This window comes from Leucopleurus acutus (genome assembly GCF_964270905.1).
Source record: "Leucopleurus acutus genome assembly, chromosome: 16".
Taxonomy (NCBI): Eukaryota; Metazoa; Chordata; class Mammalia; order Artiodactyla; family Delphinidae; genus Leucopleurus; species Leucopleurus acutus.
The window spans coordinates 50988557-51016227 of NC_139158.1; the positions used below are offsets into that span (position 1 = coordinate 50988557).

Below are 27671 nucleotides of genomic sequence, written 5' to 3' on the forward strand. Positions count from 1 at the left end.
ATAGCACTAATGGCCTTATGGGGCATCAAAGAACTTTGGCTTTGCTCTGTTTGAGTTTAGAGTTAAACCCAAAATAAAGTTAGTCACTTGAATGTCTCCTCACACAATTCTCATTCAAGCATGTTGTTGAGTCATTCAAATGAATATAAACACTTGATATATATGAGAGAGAATAGGATTTGACATTAACACTTTCTCTTAGTTTATGTTTGCAGATGGTTGAGGGTGATCACAGAACAGCACTATCTATGAAACTGGCATTGAGAATGTGTCGTATTCACCGGGTGATAGCAGAGAATTGTAGACTCTGAAAATCTCCCATTGCAGACTCATTTTCCTTGCTCCCGAATGAAACCATGGATAGTCATCTTCCCTCACATTCAAGAAATAAAGAGTCCTCTAGTTACTTAAGGAAACAAAATGTCTTGTCCTCAGGAGCTAGCTTGAAGGAGCTTCCACTGGCCAAATCAGGAACAATTTGAGCACCAAAATAAATAATGGTAGTAAATGATTGTAACCCATTAAGTGAAAAAGAAAACCGTGAGTCCATACTGATTACATAACCAATACACAAATTAATGGTGAAGAAGAGAAAGCTCTGACCAACAATACAAAACCAACTAAGAAATGTAGAAAGAATGATGAGATTAGAACATAATTTTATGGCAACCATCACTGTAATAATTTTTTCAGGCAAAAGTCATCCATGAGTGTTAAAATTAGAGGGTGAAAGTCATGGGAGTAACAGGAAATTTACGTAGTTTCAAAGGATGTATCCATGAGATTTTTATTAAGTACAAAAGGAAAAAGAGTAACTTTACAGAGGAGAAACCAAGTACATACCACTTTTAATCAAGGGATGAAAGGTGACAAAGTTTACATCCCATAGCAACATCATGTGCCTCCTGATATGATGTACTGAAAAGGGCACACCATCATGTCAGTGGTCTTCCTGCCTAAGATGCATCACCTGAATCTATTCTTGAGGAAATGTAAGACAAATCAGACCCAATTAACAACCATTTTACAAAATAACTAGCCTGTCTTCTAATATACCAATGCCATAAAAAAACAAAATCTAATCCATATCACTTATGATGTGTGAGAACAAAACTGCTTTCTTAATGGATTAAAAACGACTTCTCTTCCCTAATATCAAATTGTTTTCATCCATTTCCACTAAAATGATATCTTTAACAAACATAATGGTGTAAATCTTGTAAATTCTTTGACGATGACACTATGCTTATAACAAAAAATACCATTTATTCTACTACATTCTTGAGGGAAATTGGGAGATTTATGCAGAATAACATGCAATTCATTGCAAAATAAAACACACCTTCTCTAGACAGCTCAGAATATTTATAGCTGTTAAAGCAAAAACAAATATTTGGTTACTTGTGGATTGTTTTGGCTTTAATGGAAATATCTACTTTCTCCAACGTTTGGTCCCTGGGCCTCAAAATGTTTATCCCAAGAAGCAACTGCTGTGATTTAGGTCTTGAAGGCAGCTTTCAATGCTTGCGCTTTCTCTGTGATGTGCTTCTGAAAGGGCATCATGAAGTCATCAAAATCTACCTCGTACGAGAACCGCTCCCGGCGCAGTTCCCTCTTCCTGATCAGCTCTGCTGTGGTGGCTTTGGGACTCCAGATCTTAAATAAACAACCACATCCAGAGCAGGTGTGAATATGATGGCCAATAAACATGCCAATATCCAGACAATCTTCAAGATGGTTAATTTAAAACTATCAAATTTATTTCTAAATCTCTTTTATCTCTTACACAACATTTTTGGTTATGTGGGCATCACTGTTTCTGATGGTGACTATTTGGACAACTGAAATGCTCTTCAGTTACCTCTCTGATGACCCTTAGGCCAGCTGCTGATCATTTTTAGGATGTCAAAACCAGGAAGCAATGGAGTTAATAGATAGTTTGGGTTTACTGCCTTTGTGTCTCATGGGGAAGTCAAAATTATTTTCACAGTAGAGGGCAGAAGGAGCTGGTGGTCTCTTATTCAGCATGGCTTGATGCACATTGTCAAGACCACTCTTATTCTCCAAAGACATCTTCACCTTTTTAATTGTAGATGTTTAAGGAAGCCACTGAATAAATCCAGCCTTGATTAGTATGAAACTCCCAAGTGAGATGGTGATAGTGTGTAAAAAGAGGAAGGGTTGGGCTCTAAGGTGTACCCAGAGAAAGTATCTATAGAACTCGGTGACTACATGGCTATAAGGAATGGCACTAACTGAAGAAGATTTCAACTGTTCAAGGAAAATTAAAATGTTAATACAGAAAAGAGTAATACCAGATATTGGAAGCTATACAAGTTGGACTTACTTAGTCAGAAGTAGTAGGACCTAGAAAAAGGACACCTCCAAATAATAACTAGAAAAGATAAGGACATTTGGGTGCTCTGCATAAAAAGTATTTGAAAAATGACATCATGAGTTTATACCATGTTATGATCTTTCTAAAGTACTTACCCTCTGTGGAATAAATGTGATATCCACTTTCTTGGTATAACCACTGGTAATCAATGAATTGAGGTAAGCCACATTATCCTTATGCACCTTCTTTTTCTCCACTATGGTTGGTACAGTATACATTGATGAAAGTGGCTCCTGGAAACAAGACCAAAAAAAAACCTGTCAATTGCAAAAACCTATATATACTTCCTAACATTATTTGCTGTTCCGCATCTTACTCTGAAGCCAGAAAAAAACTAAAAATGCTACTATACAAATTATAATTTGAAATGAAATAGAATATTATTATAATTTTGAGTGAGGAGAGATCATTCGTTTGCCTCGTTTAACTTTATTTAATTAGTATTAGTGACAGATCACAAAAGTTTTTCAGATATCCATCCTTGACCTGTGGACATTATTAATCAGAAGGGTGTATTCCTACCAAAATGATAATGGTGCATGTATCAGGAGCTTTAGCTGATCAATCCTCCTTCACCTCTGGCCATCCTTACTCTCTTCCTCTATGCTTACTACTCTCTATTGTCTGTCTATCATCCCTTCAACTCTATCTACTTCCTACCACCTACATTTCTCTAACCCTTTCTAATTTGATATCATTAAAGCTTTTCCTTCCTGAATTTCATCCCCTATCCTATGTCAGCCAAGGATCTCTAGTGATCCATCTGCTTCCCTAAAAGAAGCTTTCAGTCTAGAAATGTACTTAAAGCTTCCTGCTAATGAATGACAAATTCTTGGTGTCTCAGAAATCCCCATAAACAACAACCTCGATCTTCTGCTGCTAATTTAGAGGCACCCAAACCATTCCAGATTACCAGGGACAATTTGACACCTTTAAAACCTTCTAGAGTTATTTTGCAGGATATCCAAGTTACATATCCCTGGGTTCATAGTAGTCATTAAAATTCTTTGGGAGTGGGGTGGTAAGGTGGGTAGTGAAAGATTATGAAACCAAAATGAAGGAAAATCATGTTTTACTTCATTTCTCATAAGGGTTACTCTTCTTCCCCTTTTGGGGCCATCCCATCAAATCTGTATAATTCAGGTCTGAGTGTATACATATCCAATACCAGTTATTTTTTCCAACATTCTAATGGTATTTAGTTGAACCAACTGGTTTTTGTGTGGGTTCTGTTTGCAATGAGTACTTTTTAGGTTTTTCAGTAACAGGAACTTTCTTGCTAGATATTTCTTTAATACTATTGCATAATGGTGCTGAAAACATGGACTGCGTATTATTTGCCCATGTCCTGTAACAATATGTAAATGGTGCCGCAGCCCCACCAGTTACTAATGGGAGGTCAACTGCTTTTCATACCTCTTCTTTCTTAATCTCAGGGCCTTCAGTCTTCACTTTAAGCAGTGGCTTGCCTTTTGTTTTTTGAGTTTCTGCTGGTTTTGGCAAGTTATCCAGCTTTTCCTTAATCAAACCAATTATTCTATAGTCAGCATAAGCCTTTGCAACATCCATGGCACTATGCCCTGCTCAAAACATAAATTCAGAGTTTCATTAAACAGATTAATAATAAACCATGTAGCAAAATCTCAGCACATCAGCTCTAAGCATGCAGTACCAAGGGTGATTACTGAAGTGAATGGTATGTATAAAGTCACAGAGCTGGATCAGATACTCTCTAAGATGGCACCAGCTCTACAATCTCATCATTTAGAGTGCCATTTACCAGCAAAACCATTTATTCTTGTTAATTATTTTGAGCATGTTTCTTAAAAAGTTGATAGGAAATAGTGGTAGATTACATTTTGAATATCTGAGTGCTGGTTCTTTCCCCACAGTGCACACATTCCTTTGTGTGTGACAATTTTACATTGTCCTCCCCTTCCCATGATGGAAGGAGGTGTATTCAAAAAGGCCTGGGAAACTGGAGGTCTCAAGTGCTCTATGCAGATTGCTGGGTATTATGACACCTGTAACGTCCTCAGGCAGGCCTAACAATATTACCTGTGACTCAGAGGCAGCCTGAAGCAGCCAGAGATACTAAAGTTCCTTCAGATCCAAAGGAAGCAATGGGTTCCACTCTAAGAAAATAACACCTCCACGTATTTACATGGGATATTTATGACATAGGTAGGCTTCCCATTTACTTCCTAGAAAGAGCCTCAATTCAGGAATGATTTGTCCAACTTTAGAAGGAATCCAAAGTCTACAGAGGCTTCAAACTATGCCGATTATTAGGAATTGACTGTTAAGACAAAGTGATGACTCATGATGTGATCTGCAGACTGGTGTCAGTCTACAAACTAATGGTTACACAGCCACAGTGAAATAAATACAGGGATTAAGAGTAAATGTTTTTTTACATTTAGAAATTTTTATAGCAATTTTATGTCATTTGAATCCAATGATAAAAAAAAAGTTTGGACTTGTATTTTATGGGCTTTTTCCTCTTCATTTTTCTAAATCATTTTCATTGTATTTTGCAAAAGTCTCCATCCACAATGGATCACCAACATAAAGAACTGGTTCTTTCACACCAATGATTTGAGAAGCACTGTGTATACGATAAAGTTCCATAACATTTACTCAGGTTTGTTTTTGCAGCAGTGACTCAAGGGAAAATGTGGTCCTACAAGAATAGATTTAAACGGGTTTGGAATCTAACATAAATCCTCCTTTTCTAACCCTAATCACCCATAATGAGAACACATGCCTTTTCTATTCTCCAGCTGGAATTTAGCACCAATATCAAGTAGGTATTTTACAGTATCCAGTCTACAGCTCTCAATGGCTCTACTTAAGGGAGTTGAGTTGTTGATTGAAAGGGCATCTACCACGGCTCCAGATTTAACAAGAAGCTCAACAATATCCTGTTGGCCGGCATGGCATGCAAAATGAAGCGGAGTCCACAGAAAATTATCTGTTGCATTGACGTTAGCCCTGTAAAATGAGGTAGATGCATGAGCTAAAAATATGGGTTATTCCAAGCACTAGAGGATAAAAATGCTAAGGAAGATATCATAGTTTTATCAGGTTTTTCAACTGAAAACCAGGGAAGGTTTGGGTCAAGTTAAATTCTGTGCCATAATTTTTCTTGACCTGTGTCCTTCATTTTATAACAGTCTTAACTTTGTGTATATATACATTTTGTTTAGTTTAAAAGGTGCTTAGACCCTAAGGGTTACAATTTTAACCCTTAGATCCTTAGGTTACAATTGTAACCTAAGGGCTACAATTTTGCATCATTAAAATCAGGGAAAAACTGGATCCGATGAAAGATCAAAGCTAACAGGAAACAGAAAAGTTATATTATTTCATTTTGTATCTACTTTCTCTGTATGTTATGAATTTTTAAATGCACCTTCATTATTAAAATTTTAAGCATTATAATGTATCAAAATTTTGTATCAAAAAATGATACAAATGAACTTATTTACAAAACAGAAACAGACTCATAGACTTCCAAAACAAACTTGTGGTTGCCAAAGGGGAAAGGTGAGGGATAAATTGGGAGTTTGTGATTAACATATACACACTACTATATTTAAAATAAATAATGAACAAGAACCTACTGTATAGCACAGGGAACTCTACTCAATATTCTGTAATAATCTATATATGAAAAGAATCTGAAAAAGAATGGATATGTATATGTATAACTGAATCACTTTGCTATACACCTGAAACTAGAGCAACATTTTAAATCAACTATACTCCAATATTAAATGAAAAAAGAAAATTAATTCTTTTGATTTTATTGAAAGCAATATATCATCCAGAAACTATGAAAAGATAAAATAAAATTTTAGTCCTATTTAAAAATTCTCTGCCCAACACTTCACATTGTTATTAGTTGCTTTATATTCCCTCTCTATAATAAACACATTTAAATCCTTCTTTGAAGTTAAACATTATAGTAATAATAACAATAATACCTTTTATCAAGTCTGCAATTACTGGGCTACTAAGTGCTTTACATATTTTAACTCATTTAATCTTCAACAAATCCTGTGAGCTGAGTTCCATTAGAACCCCGTTATAAAAATGAGAAAACTGAGGCACAAAAAGGTTAAGAAAGTTACCCCAGGTTATTCAGCAATGGTAAAAAGAAGGACTTAAGCCTGAGAAATTGCTTTAGATTTAAAAGTTAAACTAAATGTCATGCTTTGTTATTTTAAAGATATTTACAAATGAACCAAGGAAAAGGGAATGAAATGGTGCTTAGTCATTATGGCTACCAACAAATTGCTTGAATTTGTTGGGATCCCCTCCAAAAAAAAAAAAGAAAGAAAGAAAGAAAAAAGAGACAGATTTAAAAATGACTCCATGTAAAGTGAGTATGTTCTAGAGATCTGCTCTACAATATTATAATCACTATAGTGATTATAGTTAGCAATATTGTACCCTACACTTAAAATTTAAGAGGGTAGATCTCATGCTGTCTGTTCTTACCACAATAAAAAGATTCTGTTTTTAATTTAAAATAAAATAAAAAGCAACTCCACATCATGTAGGTAAAGCTCTGAGACCAAATTAAATTGTCTTGGGAGGCCAGGGATACCTAATCAGAAGGCTTTGTTTTCCCTCAGAGAGAAAACTTCTTGGCCTTCACTTTGTGCATAGCTGTTATTGGCAAGCGGTCTTTGTGTACACACACTCCTATGTTCCGTTAGCCTGGTTCCCAGTATAGGATCTATTTGTGATCTGGACTTCAGGAATGAAGCCCTTTCTTGCACTACTTAAATTCTGGAGCTGAATGTGTCTTAGCCTTCCTTGAAATGTGAAGGCTCCCAAAAATCTAAATTTCACTCAACCAAAAGTCATACCCTTTTTCAAGAAGAAACTTGACCGCATCTATGTTTCCACTGGCACATGCAGTCATTAGGGGTGTCTTGTAATAATTATCCTTCATATCCACAGGTATTCCTGATTCAAACGCCTTTTTCAGAGATGCCAGGTCTCCCGCCTTGGTGATAAAATTAATGTTTGAAAAGACCTTCCCTGGATCGTCAATGTACCAAGCAGAGTCATCCTGAATGAGATGTTCGGGTGGATGATCTCGGTTAAAGCGATTGCAATCAGTTACATGCTTGTAGGTTTCAATCATGTAACAAGGCAGCCCACCTTCGCTCTGGCGTGGAAACACGTGGTCAGGGATGATGCAGATTGGGAAGGGTAAAACAAACTTGCCTTTTTTGGCTTTTTTGGCCATCCCTTTTTTAATTTTCTTAGGTCCATAGGATCCCAGGACATAAGACTTGCTTAAGTATTTGGTTCCTTTAAAGAAATCGTTAATGTTGACCCCTGCGCCCCGGACTTTTTCGTGAAGTTGAGCTATGGTAGCTATCTGTTCTGAGCTCATAAAATCTTGCCTCTCCTCCAGCGCCAGCACAAAGTCTTCCTTGGTGACTGTCCCATCGCCCCTGTCCACAAACGAAAGGGCTTCCCGAAGGAAAGTCTCATGTTCTATGGACCAATCGTGAAGTTTCAGGTACAATTGTGGATTCGGATTTTGGGCTCCTGGCCGGGCCAGTTTATTAGCGATTTGCTCCGCCCGCCGTATTTCTTTGGTGGCTGCTTTAAAGCCGCCTTCCTTAGCCAAGGCCCTGGGCGTTTTATGCTCCAAATTCTTCCATTTCAGATCACATCCTAAAACAGGAAGCATCATGATTATAATGGTGCCAAGGCATCTGCATGACTCCACAAATGACATGCATCCAACAGTTTTTAAAGTTTCTAGTGATTAATCAAAAGTTGCTCCCCAAATTACTTGTATATAGAGGTAAGCACATTTAGCTCTTATAACTACAAAATTAAGCTATGATTTTTTTTTTTTCCGTGAGCTTTACTTTGGTGAATTCTGAGGGAGATATGTTTCCTATTGATAGTATCTTTCCCCAAAGGATTAGGACATTAATCCCTATAGATATTTGAAACAAATATCATATTGGGATACTTGCTAAGGAGGCTTCCTGACTAGTGGGAAAGAGTAAGGGTGACATTTGAATTTGGAAGGAAGCTGGATTCAAACAGCTTAAATAGGACCTTAGGAACTCAGGATGATAACTGACACCTGCTTCTTTTGAACGATTATGACTAAATCTGTGTAAAATCTTAAACTATGCTTTAACTGTATTCTACATGAAGTTAGTGTAATTTATATTGACCTGCTGTTTTGCAGTAAGGTCATGTGAACAGCCTAACAGAAGAAAAAGTAATTTGTTCATCAAACGTGAAAGAATAAGAACTGTGCAATTAGGCATTAAAATTCATTTTCCTTTTTGGACCCTTACTTAAAATGATGGGACCAACATTATATGTAAGCATTCTCCAAAGAAATAAACTTTTCTGAATGCATCAAGGAGTCTACTTAATGCTATCAAGAAGGCTGTGTTGTCTGTAATAAATGTCTGGAGACACTAAAAACCCATTATAAGTCAGACTATGAAGATGCTCTTTCTAGTGTTTTGAATCTAGAAGGCTCTTCTGTTGCTTTGCAAGCATCACATAATCAAAAAAGATTCTCTAACCTCAGTATCTCTAGCATCCAAAATGTAAAGGTTGCCGAATGCAAAAATAAAACCCGTCCCTCCAACACTTTATAGTTTTATTCCTTATCAAAAAGAAAATTAATTACCAGTGTTTTTCAACATTAGCACTTCCTATGGCATTGTCAAAAATTAAAATTTTATGTGAAGGCTGATAATTTTACTAGTGATAGGAAAACTCAAAAAGAGCATTGGAGCAATAAAGATTCTAAAATTTTTATATTGGACAGTTTGAAGAATAGTGACTTATTGGGAAAGGGACCTGAGACTGGTCTCAACAGTATAATTCCACAGCATAATAATTACATAGTATAATTCCATAGTCATCTTGAGTATGCTGTTTTTATTTAGCTTTTTCGCTTATTCAGGGTGTCTGGGGGTTTATCTACCATCTCCCAATCCACTCCTATATTCAGCCCAGCACTAAGGATCAAAGGGTTTTAAAGCGGCTTTATCTTGCCTTCTTCTGCTCCCAGTTTCCTCCCTGTTAGAAATTTTGTGTGGATAAAAGACGCCAACATCCCAGCTTAAAGATATGAAGGCATTTTCTTCTCTCTTTGATTTTGTCTCCTCTTTTATCATTAGTAAATAAAGATTCATTCATTCCCTTTGTGATTTATGTGCCTCTGTGGCTGAGATACTCAACTTTCAGCTGACTGCTGGCAAAAGGCCCAAGAGAAGGAGAACCCTGAACAGGGGCTTCAGGAGAACTATTCCAAACTCCCCTCCTCTCCCCTGGATCTGGCCTCACACTGCCTACAGGGAGTTGTAAATTACTCTAGGGACAAGATCAGGGACAAAAGAGGAGCATACTGAGGAAGGTAGTTTAATGTGGGAAAGGAATCCAGCCCTCACATTTAAGAATAAAAGAGGCTACACTCAGGGAGTTTACTCAGAAATGAGCATTTCGTGACCAATGGTTTCTTGCTGCTCTGATTGCCTTAGATAAGCAATTGCCTGGTGTGGAAATAGGTCACCCACATAGGATCTGGTGGTTGTACTTCCAAACATGCTACAGAACTCAGAACATTTTCAGACATTTATTTCAGAAACACAGCCTAGTCTTGTGAGCCAGCCAGGAGGATGAAACTTTTCTGCATCACCAGGCAAGGCCTTTGGCAGGCTCTGGCTCTTTACTTCTCAATTTGCTTTCTCTGATTTTATCCCAGGAGTACATAAATGGTAGAGTATATATTGGGCGATGTTTGTCCCAATAAGAAAGGAATCAGCATGTTAAAGTTGAAGAAGCTTGTCTCAATCTGGGCAGATCTTTAGTTTCTAGAAATACACAATGTTAAAAATGAAGTGTCAGAATAATCTGCTGATGGTAACAGCTTTGAAAATAAGACTGATGAGACAGTTGATGACAGCAAAAATTGCAGTTGATATATTTTCCTTTATCTGCTTTGTATTTTAGGGGAATGGGGAAAGAATGTGAGCTTTGTATAACGTGAAAAAAGTCAAAGTGGACCAGTTATTACACCATTAGTTATGCAGGCACGTTAGTCTTATTTATAACGTTAGTGGTTACAGTATAGGCTCTCTCAGATCCCAGTGACTTCAAAATTTCTGTTCCTCTGTAGAAGACAGGAAAATAAAAGCACTTTCTCTGCTCTATTATAAAGTTGTTGAACTTTAAGTTTCTGCCCATTTCTCATAAACTGGAAAAAAAAAAAAAAAACACTACCGTAACATTCAGCAGAATGCAGCTCCCTCTCTAACAAAGAGTTAATAACTTTGAATGTACATTTAATTAGCATGTAATTAACACCAAATAGATCCAAATCTTTAAACTTAATTGGCTAATATTACTATTTTAAGGAATACATTAAGCTATACAAAACATAGTTTATATTCCTAAGTTAATAATTATTTGAAAGCTACAGAAAAATCTAAAATAATAAATATTACTTATATTCCAAATGTTCCATGAAATTTTTCATTTTATTTCATGTGTTTCTCCCCAAAATATTTCTTCTATAATTTAAAATTACCCAGAAATGTTATCTATGCACTTGACATGATAGTACCTTTTTAAAAATAAAATAATTAAGAATGCAAACTAAAAGACATGGTGTCTAGTGTTTGTCTTTTTTTAGATTGATATTTACATTTTTAAATAGGAATTTAATAACTATAAGCATCTTAATAATTGGTTGACTCATAAACAATTCTCTTTAGATTTTTAATAATAACCTAAAAATACTTGAGAAATGAATTTTTATCACCTTCAAGGCCAGATTCATGATTTAACAGAAGGTAAATAAGAAAAAAAGTTTAATTTTCTTTCTAAATATATGTGTGAGATAAGCAACTGACATTTGACAGGCTGAAATTCTCTGCTCATCTACAGTGAGGGAAAATTATAAATTCTTTAGGCATGAAATTGGTAGACCATTTTACCTCGCTGAGATATATATTTACAGCAATCTGCAAAACCACCCATAGCAGCATAATGAAGTGGTGTGTTGCCATTCATTGCAATCAGCCCCATGTCTCCGTCGTAGGCAAAGAGAAGCTTCAATATCTGCAAAATAAATAGTGGATATTGTAGAGGAATAGGAATGTACATTTACTGAATGAAAACTGGGACCTAGACCTGTGCTATCCAGAGTGCCAATTTGAATTAAATTAAAATGAATTAAATAGAAAACAAATTTTAAAAATTCAGTTCCTTACTTCCACTAGCCACAGTTCAAGTACTCAAAAACCACAAGTGTAGTGTATTGTACCACATTGTACAGCACAGATACAGAACAATTCCATCACTGCCAGAAGTTCTATCAAACAACATTGATCTAGAGTATAGAAAACTCTATACTCAGCTGGGGAACTACTGTTTTGAAGTAAATTTAGGCAATTTTAGAAAGCATCAGACTATGGCAAGCATCATCAGGGGAGCAAATTCTTTACCAAACAGATGTGACTTCTACTGTGATATATACTTTTATTGCAGGGAAGAGATGCTATGACAAAAGTAAAGATAATTATGTTAAAACTCAGAAAAACTCAGTAAAGAAATTTTAGATATAATTCAGAATTTAAAAAAATAGGATAGCATCGATTTCTATTTTGTTTCTGCAATATCACTGTACCTATGAGATATCCTTTGCTGATATATCCAGATAATAAGAATACTTAGAGTTAAAAATTTAGATGAGTCATTAGATGCCTCAAACATCAGGGAGATGAGTATATTGGCATTGTTCTCCCCACTGTGAAAATTCTAATGTGTAATGGAGTCATAAAATGGAGTAATCCCAGTTGGCAAAACCTTTAAGCTGTCATAATTAAAAATATAGAAAAACATTATTAGCAATATTAAAAGAATAAGTTAGCAAGCAGATAAAACTGAATAAAGAGCTAAAATATATTTTGAAGGTTAATATTTGGTTTAAAATATAGTTTTAGAATTATCTCGGAAAATCAAGATGATAACTCAGAAAAAATTCTATCAGTGTAACCTACATGATATTTTAAGATGTTGAGAAAAAGAAGAGAATATTTTTAGCAACAAAATTTAAAGCAAAGAGTAGATTATTACATCAAAAAAGCCTCCTTTGGCAGCAAAGTGTGCGGCGTGATGTCTGTCATTGTCAAATGCATTCACGTCACCTCCTCTTTCCAATATCCCTCGAACTAGTTCTACCACTCCTTCTCTTGATGCTTCCATTAAAGCCGTGCGACCTGTGGACTGGACGTGAAACAGATCAGATGCTGTTTATCCCTGTCATACTAAATAACATATTCCGTATAAATATGGTCTAAATCCATTTGGCCTTAGAGTCACACTGACATGTTCAGTTCTGTACAGTTTTATTGGTTTCACGTAACAAATAGGAAAAATGAAGCCAGTAAAATGGGTCAGTGTCCAAAATGTAGAATTCTAAAATCAGAGTCAAGGTCACACCAAAAGTCCCTGTAAGAACATCATGCTGAAAAATGCAGTTTCTTGTAAAGAAAGTAGAGCATTAAGGGAGAAAAGAGGGTAAAACACATGCTAAAATTAGGCTATAGGTGTTTTCCAATGAGAAGAAAATCTATTTTTATTGTTGGGAAATGACAATTAAAAGATAAGAAAACTGAATAAAATTAGCCAAATGAGGAGAGGGAGCAAAATGATTAAGGGGAACAGCAGAACTACATATTTTCTTTTGAAGAAGATAAATTTTCATTAGGTATCAGTAATATCTTTTCTATTTCCTGTAATGATCTTTTAATATTATACATAATAAATACCAATTTTCCAAACATAATTAGGAAATAGATTGTAGAATCATGGCCATGCCATATAAAGATGATGAAAGTATATCATCTTAAAGTATTTTGAACAGAAATGAACAGTCTAAACTAACAGGATAATTTTATCATATTCAAATGAAAAAATACACTAATAGAGATTATTAGTGTATTGAAATTTTTTTCTATAATTGAAAAAAGGAATATTTATAATCACAGGAATAGTCATACTGAGTTGACAGCATTTGGATTGGCTCCTTTTTCCAAAAATGTCAGGCACACATCTTTAACATCATGTGCTTCTTCACAAGCTCTAAGGAATATTGGCTTTCCTTCATAGGTACAATTGTTGACATCTGCACCATGTTCCAAGGCAATCAGTGCACAGCGATAATGCCTCTTAGTAGGTAAAATGCAGTAAAACAAAATACCTGTAGAAAAATAGAATCCCCAAAGAATACTTAATTAGTAGTCTCTCTATATTTGGATCACATAGGAAGGAACAAACAATAATTTACAAATTCATAATTAGCTAGCTGAAGGTGATAGAGCAAAGATGTTTATGCCTTGGTTTTCCCTCTGAAATCAACTGAAACACCAAGACAGAGATACCAGAAAAGAAACCCAACCTCATATAAGAGCCAGAAAACAATCATAACCAAAATGTGATAAGACTTTGTTTGGGAAGAATTTGAGTGCTGGGATGTGAGCTCCGGTTGACCCTGGGTATTTGGCATCCTGCAGTCTATACCCCAGTGTCCCTTCTTGGAATATACAGGGGTGTGTGTGCCAGAGGACTATTGGTGGATCCCTGGATCCCCTCTGAAACTGCAGAGTGGCAAAGGAGATGGTACATAATGATGAAATGTGCAGACCAGCCATATTTATAGGGAGCAGGCTGTCTGTACAGTAGCAGTGAGAAGAAAAACTAGATGGCAAGGGGCTCTGACATTTTGGCAAATCATTTTGTTTACTGAAGAGAGAAAAATGCTAAATCTTCATACCCAGCACCTGTGACATACAGACCCTCAACATAACCCATGTCAAAAATGTACTACAGACCTGGGGTATTGTTTATATTCCCCTGGTAAGAAAGTCAGGTAAACAGCAGTCAAACTTCAGACTGACTTTGTAATGACTTGACTCTAAAAAGAGGCTTCATTCAAAGAGGAACAATAATCAACAAGAAACAAGCATGTGACCTATGAAAAAATATACTGAAAGAAAGGTAAGGAAAGAAACTTGATGACAAACATAGGCAAAAATTATATACTCAAAAAACTATACGACATGAAAATTATTGACTGACCCATTTCCATGACAACAAAGAAATCAAATACATTTTTTTCTGAAACAAAAGTGCAAAGCTAGACTGAACCTATAATAAATACTTCTAGGACAATAAAAGATAAATAGAAGGAAAAGTTGAATTTGAGCAAGCAAAGCTTAAAAAAAGAAATGGTAGAGAAAAATTTTGTAAAACCACTAAGGAAATGAAAGTGGTTCACGTTGGAAGCAGGAAAAAGGAGAGCAGACATCGCCAAAACCATGGTCAGGGACATGGAAGAAAAACTTGAAAGAACTTGAAAGAAAAATGTAACTGAAATGATGCAAGAGTTTAAATGTTCTAGAGAGGCAAAGAATATTTAACATGTATGTAATTGGTATTCAAAAATAAAAGAACAAATGGAACAGAAAGAAATGGAGAGATATAATAGAAGAAAACTCTCTTGAAGGAAAAACCTAGATCTGACAGAGTATACTGAGTCTCAGGAAAAATTGATTAAGAACAATCCATAAGATGGTGCCTAGGTAAAGCTAGGTAAGAAAGTGTCCTGTGAGCATCCAGTTAAAAATTCAAGTCATTTCTAAAGAGAAAAAGTCAAGCTGGCTGCAAGACTTTGGTACAGCAACATTCAGTGCTAGAAAATAACCATAAGAGCTCTACAATGTCACTTGGAATAGAAAACAGGGAATTTTTAATACTCAGTCAAGGTATTGTTCATATATAAAAGTGATGGACAATAAGTTTAAAGATGCAAGAAATCAAAAGATATAAGCCCAAAGGAGTGAGCTAAACTACTTGATGACAAAAATGAGTCTAACAGGGGATCAACAGAGAATATGTGACTAAAAGACCCTTGATAGATGTTGAATCCCTTCAACCATTGAACCAAAGTTCAATCACCTTAGGAATTCTAGATACAGAAAATAATATTGTAATTCACAGTAATGTAGAAATAATAATGTAATTTAACAAAACTTGGAGGGAAGAGAGGGAAGGAGAGACAGTGTAATCATTTGATTTTCTTTTACTGCTGGAGTTTGAGATATTATTTAAAACAGATAAAGAGATAGATGCTTATTATTTAAAGGTATGAAAAGAATCACTGAAAGAACTAAAATGATTTTAATGTACTAAAATTAGGTACTGGAAGGGAGGTAAAGGAGGTGAGAGGAAGGGTTCTTGTACCAATCTCATCTTTCATAGAGAAATATTAATGAATACTGTTTAAAGTGCTAATTCAATAAACAGAGTATTAAGTATATGTAACGCTGTCTAGTTAGCCATTAAAAGAACTAAAAACATACCATTAATTTTAGAAAATGTGAGAAGGAAAATATATACACACAGCAAAACAAAACACAGAACACATGGACCATAGAGGAAAATATTTTTATACATATTTGTGTATTTATATAAATTAAATATATTATGTTTTCATAATATAAAATAAGTGACAGTTCTGACGCCAAACCTATGGAGCATCTAGATAAATGTAAATTGGATAAACTCTACCATTAAAATAAAAATACAATGTATGTGAAAATAGAAACCAAAATATATCTCTTATAAACATGCATCTAAAATAGAGTTACTCAAACAGTTAAAAATAGAAAGATGGTCAAGGACATGGTTGAAAATATAAAATCAAAGACAGAGAAGTCATAGTAGGTAAGAGTGAACCAAAACAGCAATAAACAATAACAACAGCAAAATCTAGAAAATAGTGCCAGTTGAGGTTGAATTCATTACAAAGACCTTAAGGAACTTATGAAATGGCTACTTTATAATGATGGCATGTGCAACACACAGTGAAAGTCTATCCATTCTGACTATTTAAGCCACAAAGGACACAAATCAACATTCCAAGATCGAAGCAAAAACAAAAGAGAAAAACATGTATACACAATAGAACTAGCATATTGAATTGAGGACTGGGGATGCATTCCTATAAATGGGAGAACCAATGGAATGGGTGTTACAAGGAACTATTCCAGCTTTACCCTTAAAGAAAATAATTCCAGACACTGTAACTAATTTCCTAAGACAACAAATAATTTTTTGGCTTAGAGTGTTACCTTCTCCATATTCTGCAAAATTGTTCAAATAGAAAGTACAGGTTAGACCTAGAGTACATCCCTCATCCTTCTAAAGCTCCATTATTTTAACCATTTAAATGTTTGCTCATCCTTTTGAAACAATGTGCAGTGAGTCAAATGTCAATCACCGGAAAATAGGATGTTAAGGGCAGAGAGACTACAGTGGAATAAACCAAGGAGTTTGGCCAGTGGCAGCCCTTGAGCTGAGGGATGTGCAAGGTAAGCTAGGTTCACTGATGGGAAGACAAGGCCCTCTGTGCAGTAGGCATACCATGAACCACAATCAAGGCTGGAGGGAGCAGTACTAACAAGGTCACGTGTGAAACAAGATTTTGTATTTATTTCAAGTTTCATTTTATATTTTTAATTCTTTCTATTTGATTTGTCAGGTTGTTTTTATCATACTTTGGTCTTCCAGAACCTTGGTAGGTTTAATATTAATTTGAATGAGTATAGATAACCTCATGGCTGTTGCATTTGCTACAGATACTCATTTGACCTCGTTTCCAATTTTACCTTGATTGCTTACATTTTATAATTTTAGTTTTTTATGCTATAAAATGTCTCAGACTGCTTTCTTTGTGATTTGTATCTCTGTTTCAAACTCAAGAAGGTAAACTTTTCTTTGTTACCGTTCTTCTGAATGTACTGAAGTTTTCATGAAACTCCAGGTATACAAGATGCCATTTAAAAAACTATCTCATGGTCAAATAAATATGGAAAATGTCACTGGTTTTGGTCGGTATGACAAATGTAAAATAAACATGTCTAAATTTGTTTTATCCAATGTTTCTCTAATAAATTTGGCAGCGGAATGAACCAATTTTGCATGTAGCACTTATCAATATCCCACTGATTCAGTGGCCCGTGACACACACTTTGGGAAATGATATTCTATAGAGCGTTGAGAGGTTTTTTTTTCAGAATAAAACATTTTAAAACACATTTGACTCCTGAGTGCATCTGAAGTGTATTTTGTTACATGGTGCCATTAAGTAATTAAATAACTCTTCCTTTTCTTTGTCCTCTCCTCTTGTTATAAGCAAGTCACTTTTCAAATACCATGTCCACAGAGAGTTAAAAAGCAGACTCTGCTCCTGTCAGAAAACATTAATTAACATTATAAAATGGGACTCATTTCTCTAATGTGGGACTGATGTTAATGGCTTTGTACTTGAAGCAACTCTTTGGAACAACTGATTAAATCTACCAATTTATATTAAGCCTGGAGGTAATTTTCTTAGTGATTTTCATGAGGCTGTGTCACCTCCTGTCAGAACCTTGAGTTATTTGGACAAGAAGCTCCCAGATCGTGGTCTTGAAATGGGATTTGGGAGGGGAGGAGTGAGAAAGTGGGGCTATCTCACCTGAATAATCATGGAAATGCCATATCTCAAATTTTAAGCCATATTTTCAAATACATTTTTAAATGACACTAGAAAGTTGGAGTTTATGTCAGAATCCACCTTTGTCCCTCAAATTCCTAAATGCAACTACTTTCTACATTAGATTGCTCTTGAGAGCAAAACCTATATCTAGTATTACTCGAGGTTCTAAAATGTAAAAAAGAAGAGATGCTCTCCTTCATCTTTAGCTCTAAATGAGACTTTATATTTTACAATGGGTGATTGTGATTATGGAAATATTAACATGTGTCATGTTGAAAGTTCTCCACGTTAAAAAAATAAAACAGATTGACTAATTCTAATATTATTTTTCAATGAGAAAGTTCTCAGAACTGGCTTCCCTAAGAAATACCTGCATCATTTTCAAATCATGGGGAGATAGTGTCCTTTGGTATAAGAGTGAGAATCTAGACTTTCACTACCATGTACCATAAATAACTCATTTCTAAAGCTGGAAAGCAAAAAATGCATTTTATTGATTTCTGGCTACAAAGTGAATTGCTGGATAAAATGCTGGGAGTTCTTACCTTTTCCTTCATTATCGACAATAGTCATATCGGCCTCTGCCTTGGCTAATATTTCCATTGACAATTCGTGGCCCAGTTCTGCAGCCCTCATAGTCGGAGTACAGCCCATTTTATCTTGCACATCAGGGTGAGCACCGAGGCTCAGGAGAAAGCTGACCATATCGATGTCATTGGAAACTGAGGCTAAGTGCAGAGCACTGTTTCCATTGACGGGGTCTGTGAAATTGATGAGTTCAGGGTATCCGAGCCTAGTCAGCTTCTCTATCTGCTTCTTGTCTTTGTTCCGAACACACTGGAGAACTTTGTAGATCTGCAGGTTCTCAAGTCTTTTATCTGCTAAAGCCATATTTGACCAGCTTCTTGAAAATGCCTTTGTGGACCAAAACAAAAATTACAGCAACAAAAATCAAAGCAAAAACATATAACTCAAAGTTAATTTTGTCTTCTTTACTTTGACTAAATAATAATAATAAATGTATATATATATATATATATATTTTTTTTTTTTTTTGCGGTACGCGGGCCTTTCACTGTTGTGGCCTCTCCTGTTGCGGAGCACAGGCTCCGTACGTGCAGGCTCAGCGGCCATGGCTCACGGGCCTAGCCGCTCCACGGCATGTGGGATCTTCCCAGACCAGGGCATGAACCCGTGTCCCCTGCATTGGCAGGCAGACTCTCAACCACTGCACCACCAGGGAAGCCCGATAATAATATTTTAAGCCTTCCCTAAGAAGAGATGCTGTTTCTTATGAAACGTTATTACCATAATTTATTGCAACTAATTCATGAAAGCAGAAATTACATATAAATACAAAAATATTCAGCTAGCATAACGTTAAAATATTTCAAAACAAATCTTCCATCATAATTAACACTAGACTTGCTATGCAGTTTTCTTATTATTCCATTTAATCTTCCTTCCTTGACACAGCTTTACCATTTACCCATGAAGAAGGTGAAGCTAATTAAATTGCCAAGCTCCCCACTATAATGATCTGTACCAGCATGTTCCTCACAATGTAGAGACCACACAGATTTCAGTAGCTTAAACATGTTATAAAGAATGTGTAGAATTCTGAGGTGCTTATAAACAGGAATCTATTGAGCCCTGGGAAATACCAAAGATGTGATGGATGATTCCTGTGCCATCTTAATGTGGGAACTATGTAGGTAAATGGTTCAGAGATAACTGTAAATTTTCATAAATAATCCCACTAAGTTGCAATGAGCATTCTAATACGTAATTTTATCTCATTGTTTATTCAGTTCAAAAAAACAATATTTTGAGTCAAGTAGTAGACCATGTTAGGTACGCCCAGCTCGTGTTTCTTCACGTTTTCTGGGAACAGAACTTCATTAACATATTGGGAATCCATTCCAGAGAGTACAGAGGTGCTATCCTAGGCCAAATCATTGCCATTGCCTTGTAATTTGTCTCACTGCTTCCACAAAAACCCTCTACAGCCCATTCTCTATTCAGTCCCCAGAAAAATCTTTGTAAAATGTAGGTTAGATAAGATCAGACCAGCTTCCACCCCCAACATTTTAGTATTACTATTTTTAAACATAAAGAAAGTTGAACACCCATATATCCCCACCACTGAGATTCTACCATTCATGCTTTTTTTTTCCATTCATGCTTTATTTGCATTATCACACATCTATCCATCCCTCTATCTATCCATCAATCTATCTTATTTTTTGATCCATTTCAAAGTAAATTGCAGACATATACCAGCATACATATCCTTAACTGTAGTTCAATATTTGTCTACAGTTCTTTTTCTCTTCCTGGTCTTCTGAACATATAATATAATATACAAGAATTATGTGTACTATTTCTATATATAGCCATTGATAAATGCATACAACTTTGTAAACTAAACCCCTATCAAGATACAGAGCATTACCTTCACACCTGAAAGTTCTTTCCAAACTATCTTTTAAAAGTATTTCAGTAGCTTTCCATTGTAATTAGAAAAAATCCAAACCCCTCAGGGTGATCTCTTAAGGACACTTTCTCTGCCCCTCTGACCTCACTTCACTCCAGTCTCCCTCGATTTAGTGATCTCCAGCCACACACACTGGCCTTCTTTCTGGTTATCGTTCATTCCTGACTCTGGAACTTCTTGTTCCCTCTGCCTGGAGTGCTCTTTGCTCAGAATTTCTGTTGGTTGGCATTCTCACAACTCAAATTGCAGTCACCATGTTACATCATCCCTTTGTTTTATTTTTTTCACGATGAAGTGAAACATTCTATATATAAAATTTCTAGAAATCTGTAAATATAGATATATTTGATTTATGTATTGTGTGTCTCCCTCACTAGTATATGGTCTTCATGGAATAGAAGCTTTATATTTTAATTACTATTATCTCTCCATCACCCAGAACCTGACTCCTATGTGGCATTCAATAAATATTTGCTCAATAAATGATGACTGAAAGTTAAAAGATTGAGGAATGGAAGAAATCAAAGAAAACACCTAAGTTTCTGTCTTGAGCAACCTGTGTCTGAGATGGTGAGCCCAGGATGGGGTCCAGATTTGTCAGGGAGTGAGCTAAGCTTTGAGCATGCAGAGTGAGAATTCACAAGGCAATGGTGTACATTATTCAGGGAAAGATCTGAGCCTGGTGGGTGGGGAGTTACGAGGTTTTTGGCAGTTTCAGTAAGCCCCAGACTGGGTGAGGACTGTTTATTCTTTGTGCCTCCTCCTTTGCTGCGGAGCATCAGCCATCACGTGGCTCGTGGCTTCAGTGTTCTGTTTGCTGTAGCCCCTCTCTTCTCTTCTAATCTGTTTACAATGGGTGATGGACTGGGAACTGGATAAGGCAACTTGTTAGAACCATGTGTGTAAAATAGGCTCCCAGTAAGTCCTGAGCTGCCTCAGAACTTATCCAGTTGGCCTTTGCAGCTTGGCTTGGTGACATTCATTTTAACTGGAGATTATGGTTTGTTGTATTATTATTAGCCTTATTCTGGTTAGATGCTGGGTTGTCTTACCGCATACATACATCATATACAGAATAGGATAAGATGCACCCCAAAAGCTTATTGCTTATACTGAGTTGATGCAAACTCATTTGTGAGGACAGACTTCCTAATCAGAGGCTTCAATGTTGCCTCTGAGAGCACCCACCCCTACAAAGAACCAGCAACATATGGCATTGTCCCGTTCAGCTACAAGGATGAATTCAGTAGCCCATAGGTCAGTTTTACAGCTTGCGTTCCTCTTGGCTAACGCTTCGAGTTGCTGAGGAGAGAGCAAGGCCTTGTGCAGTGTCCTTCACGACCAACTGCCAAGACTGACCCCGTTGGAGGAAATGACAGAAGTCCTGCCCTCCAGTCCTGGGTTCCTTGTAAACTGTACGGCCTCTCTGATCCTCAGGAGGGTCACCACATATACACACATCTCAGTATGCATGCGTAGCCCTGGGGCACCTTGGCATACCCCACGTAACCATCCATGAGCACAATCTCAAAAGATAGTGGAATAGAACAGGATTCCTTGAATTGAAGTTCATGTTTGGAGTCTGGATACTCTGAAATTATATGAAAATCTACAGGGTGTGTGTGTCCAGATGCATTTTTCCATTGTAGGGAGAGATCCATAGAGCTCATTAACTTTTCAAAGGAGCCTGTGAGGCAATGGTGGTTGGTCAGAAAGAGGAAAGGTACAGCGGAAAGAGTGCAGGATTGGAAGTGGGGAGATCTGTTGCCACCCATTGTTTTCCCTCCTCTGCATCATTATTTATACAAAGGAGTTAGATAAACCTGGACAGGTCATCTACCTAGTTCATGCCTCAGTCTCTTCATCTGTGAAATGGGGATAAGAAGAGTGCACCCTTCATGGGGCTGTGTGAAGCAGAAATGAGTTCAGCTTTGTAAAGTATTTAGACAAGTCTCTCAACACAGGCTCGCCATGAATAAATCAAACATCTATGGGTTTCAGCTCATCCATAAGCCAAGCTTTAGATGTCGGGGATTCTTTACTGTTCCGTTCAATTTTAAGGCTCAGAAAAATCGGGAAGGGAAGGTGGGTAAAATGTCACTTCAAGGGAAAGTCCAGGTGGCCGGGACCATGGTGCCAAGCTCACCTCTTAGTCGCCAGGACGATCAGAGCCGAGGACGTCCGGGCACAGACGCGCCTGAGGGGACCGGTTCTGGTTCTCTGCCGCCTGGCGCGGGTCCCAGCCACGACCTCGGGCTCCCAGAGCCCGGCTTGGGCGCCCGGACGTGAATGGTGTCCCCTTGGGCAGAGCAGGCGAGCAGGCGCGCGGGGCAGCAGGAAAGGTGGTGTGTGTGTCCATGGGCCGCGGATCCGCCGAGGGCGATCGAGCGGCCAGGTGAGCGCAGGGGGCGGGGAGGGAGCCGGCGACGCCCGCCGATTGTGAGTTTTGGCCACGCCAGCAAGGCCCCGCTGCCAGGGCAACGGCCCAGGTGCTCAGCTGGTGGGGCGGGGCGAGGCCCGTCTCCGCCCACCGTCCGCCACCCACCGCCCCTCCCGCCAGGTGGCCTGGTCTCGGCCTGGTCGCCGGCCGGGCTAGGATGCTGGAGGAGGGCTCAGCACTCTCAGAACGGATGGCAGGGCCGCTGCGCCCATTGCTGGGGTCTCCAGGAGTCCTCCCTTCCTTCATCCTCTTCTCCTACCTCCTGCCCTCATTCAAAAAATAACTTGATCAAAAAGGTAAACCTCATATAGTGTTAATTAATTAAGTAAGCAGTAAGGTTAAATTAAAATACAATAAAATGCAAAGTAAATCTACTTGTCAGAGACAACTGCAGTAGATTCTTGTAAACTTTATTTCTCATAGATCCCAGAAATTTTCTTTGCATACTCTAGGATGTATATATACTTGAAAAGATTTATACACAAATGGGACCAAATATATCATGGAGATAGCTTTATTTCAGGGCCTACAAAGATGCCCTAACATCCCTATCCCCAAACACATGCACACTTTTTTGGAGGCAAATTCTGAAAGCTTTTATCTGTTTATGTGAGTATAAAATATGTATGCTTTTAAAAATAATATGTAATAGCTTCTAATTAAAAGCAGTAGTTCCTTACCCCATCTGTCCTATATTTTACACTTCATTTAAAAATATGTTTAAGGACTATTCCATGAACACAAAAGAGTAAACTATATAACACTTGGAAAGTATGAAGAAACAAAGCATACCATGGCTAAGGAAAAAGAAGTCTGCCTCTACAGCCTGGGTTTTCTTCCCTATACTGCATCTTTCCTTTCCTGCGCTCAGAGATAACCACTATTGTGAATTTTGTACTTATCATCCCCCTGCCTTTTAAAAATGTGTTGCTTTATATGAAATCTTCCCCAAATAATATGTATTTAGTATTGCATGTTTTCAGAGTTTATAAAAATGGTATAGAACTGTGTGTTATTGTTTTGATGACTTTTTTATTTCAACATCTTATTTTCGAAATGTGTATTTGTTGATATACTTAATTATAGCTCCTTTATCTTAACAGCTGTAAACTATTCCATTGTACCACCATTCTATTTCCTTTTAAATCAATTCTACTATTGATGGGCATTTAGGCTGTCTCCAATATTTGTTATTAAAAACTATGTTGTTTGGACTTCCTTGGTGGCACAGTGATTAAGAATCTGCCTGTCAAATGCAGGGGTCACGGTTTTGATCCCTGGTCCAGGAAGATCCCACATGCCACAGAGCAACTAAGCTCGCGAGCCACAAGTACTGAAGCCCGTGCGCGGAGGGTCTGTGCTCCACAACAAGAGAAGCCACCGCAATGAGAAGTACACACACTGCTACGAAGAGTAGCCCCCACTCGCCGCAACGGGCAGCAACAAAGACCCAACACAGCCAAAAATAAATAAAATTAAAAAACAATGCTGTTATTATCATATTTGTACATGTCTTTAGATTCACAAGTTCAAGAGCTTCTCTAAGGTATAAACCTAGGAGTGAAATTTCTGGGTCATAGGTTATTTATGATGTCAGGGTAAAGTCAACTTGTTTTCCAAGTATGTATAGCAATTTAGACTCCCGTTAGCAGTATGTGTCTTAGCCAAAACTTGGTTTTGTCACACTTTAAAAATTTTGCCAATCTATTTCCTGATTTTATTTTGTATGCGCCGATTACTAATTGTTAGTCTAAAAGCTTGATTGCATGTAGATATTTGAATGTAACATTATCGGAAAGCTACACTGTTCACCCTCAAGTACTCACCACACAACTCAGATTATTTTAATAGATTCAGGGCAACACTTCTTGAACTACTGCTTTTCAGTGTAGGGAAAGCCTCACATTTGGGTTTAGCTTGTTGACCTAGTGGGGTTTGGCAAAGAAGAGGAAGTCACTCAGGTTACTTGGGTCTCAGTTTGTAATACTAGAATAAAATAAACTACCCTTACAAGCCATAAAGGAACTAGGTGTAACAATGAATAATCTTGGGAATTTCCTGGCAGTTCAGTAGTTAGGACTCTTTCACAGCCAAGGGCGTGGGTTCAATCCCTGGCCAGGGAACTAAGATCCCGCAACCTGTGAGGCATGGCCAAACATTTAAAAAAAAAAAAAAAGATCTCATCTTTGCTCTGGTGGACAAATGTGATTGATTCTTGGGGAATGCTTCTATAGATGAATAGTTCAAACTCCGTATTAGAGGTCATCAATGGATTTTTACAGTGATAGTCTTCCTCATTCTGGAGACAAAGTTGATGTTGATGGCAGCATTGTTTAACTCTGGAGAAGGTTCCTAAAGTTATTTGAGGATCTGGTAGATTTGGGAAGAAACACACCTAGAAGACCAAGGGAATAGATTGATTATGTATAAACTATGCTTGAATTTATCAGAATTATTGGTACAAATACTTTGAGTAGAAGTTGGTAAACATTTGTTAGTTGATTGAGACCTTGGAGATAGACAAAGCAGTCTGACTCACACTCCTAACATGTTTTAGGGAAAATTTTCCCCTGAAAGGGTAATGTCTGAGTTTCATAAAAATTCTCTTTGATTTTATGAGTAGGTAGCTGAAAAGTAGTTGGCAATAGAAAATCATGCGTGATTTTAACCATTTTGTAGCTTTGGGAGGCTAGTTACACTGAGCAACAACATAAATACCATCTTCCTCTAATGAGGGGACAGGCGTAACAAGGGTAAAATTTTATAAATCCCACAGATTAGTAAATAGACACAACCTTTCCCCTGTTTCACGAGAGGTCTTAAAAACAGAAAAGTTCTTAACTTGAACTTTATTTCTTGCCTTTAGCATTTGGCAGTAGAGTTGTCAGAACTTGGGCAACATAAAGAAAAAAATGGGAGGAAAGGGCATTAATAGTCCTACTGCTTAAAATAAAGCTAATGGAGACATGACAGAAAAGTTTATAGAGTTTTTACTGTTGGGGAGGAAGAGATTTTCCTCCACCCTTCTGGGTTCTCCTGGTTGGCCTAAGAATTAAATTGACTGAGACTAATTATCAGGAGAAAATCAAACAAAATTTAATAACATGTATACAGGAGAGAGACCCAGGAGAACTTAATAACTTGTCAACAAGGCAGGAGCCCTCACCTTAAATGTCATCTTCAGCCGAAGACAAAAGAGGTGTTGGGGGTAGTGGCTTGGAACTTCACAGGGGAGGAAGGCAGTTCACATGGAGATGAAAAAGCAAATATTTGGTAAACAAATGTTTACCAAAACACTGGGCCATGCAAAGAGAGTGGACACATAGTGGACTCTGATGTCTAGGCCTTGTTGAGTTTCCCTCGCTACACCCAGCCCATATTCCCTGGTGATAGCTCTATTCCAAGAACAGGCCCTTCATTGAAATTCTTCAGGTAGTGAAGCGGGAGGTCAAAAGAAAGATGTCCTGACTCTTTTGGGCCTTGATTGTTTTCAGCTCAAAATAATCTGCATGACAGAAAGACATTTTGGGGTGGCAAAATTTACTCCCCCATGCCCCATAGAGTTAACAGAAGCTGGTAACTAATAGACATTCCTTAGCTTGTCTTACAAAACAACAGATAAGGGAACAACTTGTTAAAAACTCTTTGCTTAATTAAGCTCTCTGTGGTTACTTTCTTTCTTTTTTTCTCTTTAATTGCATACTTTCCCAGTTTCACACCACCCAGGTGTTTTACTGGAGCTTGGATCTTGCCCAGTGCGAGCTGGGGCTAGTCAGGATCACCAGCCCTAAAACTGGCCCTGGGCAGGTGTCTGATGATGGTTTATTGACATCAGACGGTGGGAAATCTCCACCCTCTGACCATGCTAAATGCCTTCATTTTGAATATACAGAAACAGGTAACCCAGACCAATTACCTCACCTTTTTCTCTACTTCCAAGCACCTTTCCCTATGCCTAAGACCACTCTACTTATCTCATAAATATCCCAAACCCCTGGGCTTTGAGGAGACGGATCTGAGACTAGCTCTCCGGTCTCGTTTGACTGCCTTGTGAATAAACTCTTTCTCGGTCACAAACCTCCATGTCTCAGTCTTTGGCTTGCTGTGCATCTAGCAAAGAGACCTGGTTTGGTAACACACCTACATTCCCAATACAAACTAGGAGACAGACTGATGCATGGGCTAAATACTCTACCAAAAATCTAACTTGTGCTTCCATCTATAGCTCATATTAAATAAAATTTTATCTCTAAATTACAGCTATGCAAAGGGATTATATATTTAGCACTTCTTACACAGTCTCAGGCTTTCTGCAAAATGCTTGGTAAATAAAAGTGATTCTACTGAATTACATCACACATCTTTATTAAAACTGTCATTAAAATCCAATCATATTGCATTAGCTACCAGAGTGCTTAAATTCTTATTTACTGGCCTGAAAAGCAGGCCATAGAGTAGTTGTTCCATAGCAGCAACTATATTAATTAAATTAAGTGTGAAATTAATTGAAATATGAATGAATTAGTAACCTGTATGGCATGCTAGAGGGTGATGGTACATTTAATTGGAAATAAAATTCATTGAATCATTGTGGATTTTTTCATAATGAAAAGACCACCCCCCCACCCAGATGGAGAATGGTGACCTCATGCTGACCACAAGCACATAGATCCCAGACTGGTTGGAACCAGAAGGTTGATGATTAAGGTTCCTGAACATCACA

General features: G+C 37.3%; 1 protein-coding gene across 1 annotated transcript; it reads right to left on the reverse strand.

The window, feature by feature from the left end:
* Positions 1-1272: 1272 nt before the first annotated feature.
* Positions 1273-22824, reverse strand: ANKEF1 (ankyrin repeat and EF-hand domain containing 1). Its single transcript, XM_082858291.1, has 10 exons — positions 22655-22824; positions 18557-18926; positions 13471-13670; positions 12545-12694; positions 11404-11527; positions 7279-8101; positions 5166-5392; positions 3815-3978; positions 2494-2631; positions 1273-1656 (listed from the first exon to the last, which is right to left on the reverse strand). The coding sequence occupies exons 2-10, from the start codon at positions 18900-18902 to the stop codon at positions 1498-1500; spliced, it is 2331 nt and encodes a 776-aa protein (XP_082714417.1). The 5' UTR covers positions 18903-18926; positions 22655-22824; the 3' UTR covers positions 1273-1497.
* Positions 22825-27671: the final 4847 nt, after the last annotated feature.

Bases quoted from the DNA above. Each gene is read 5' to 3' on its own strand.
- ANKEF1 (XM_082858291.1), bottom strand. From the start codon at position 18,902: ATGGCTTTAGCAGATAAAAGACTTGAGAACCTGCAGATCTACAAAGTT. The intron at 12,695-13,470 runs GTATGACTATTC...TTTCACGTCCAG, and splicing joins ATCCAAATGCTGTCAACTCA to TCCACAGGTCGCACGGCTTT. The intron at 1,657-2,493 runs GTAAGTACTTTA...TGTTTATTTAAG, and splicing joins TCACATTTATTCCACAGAGG to ATCTGGAGTCCCAAAGCCAC.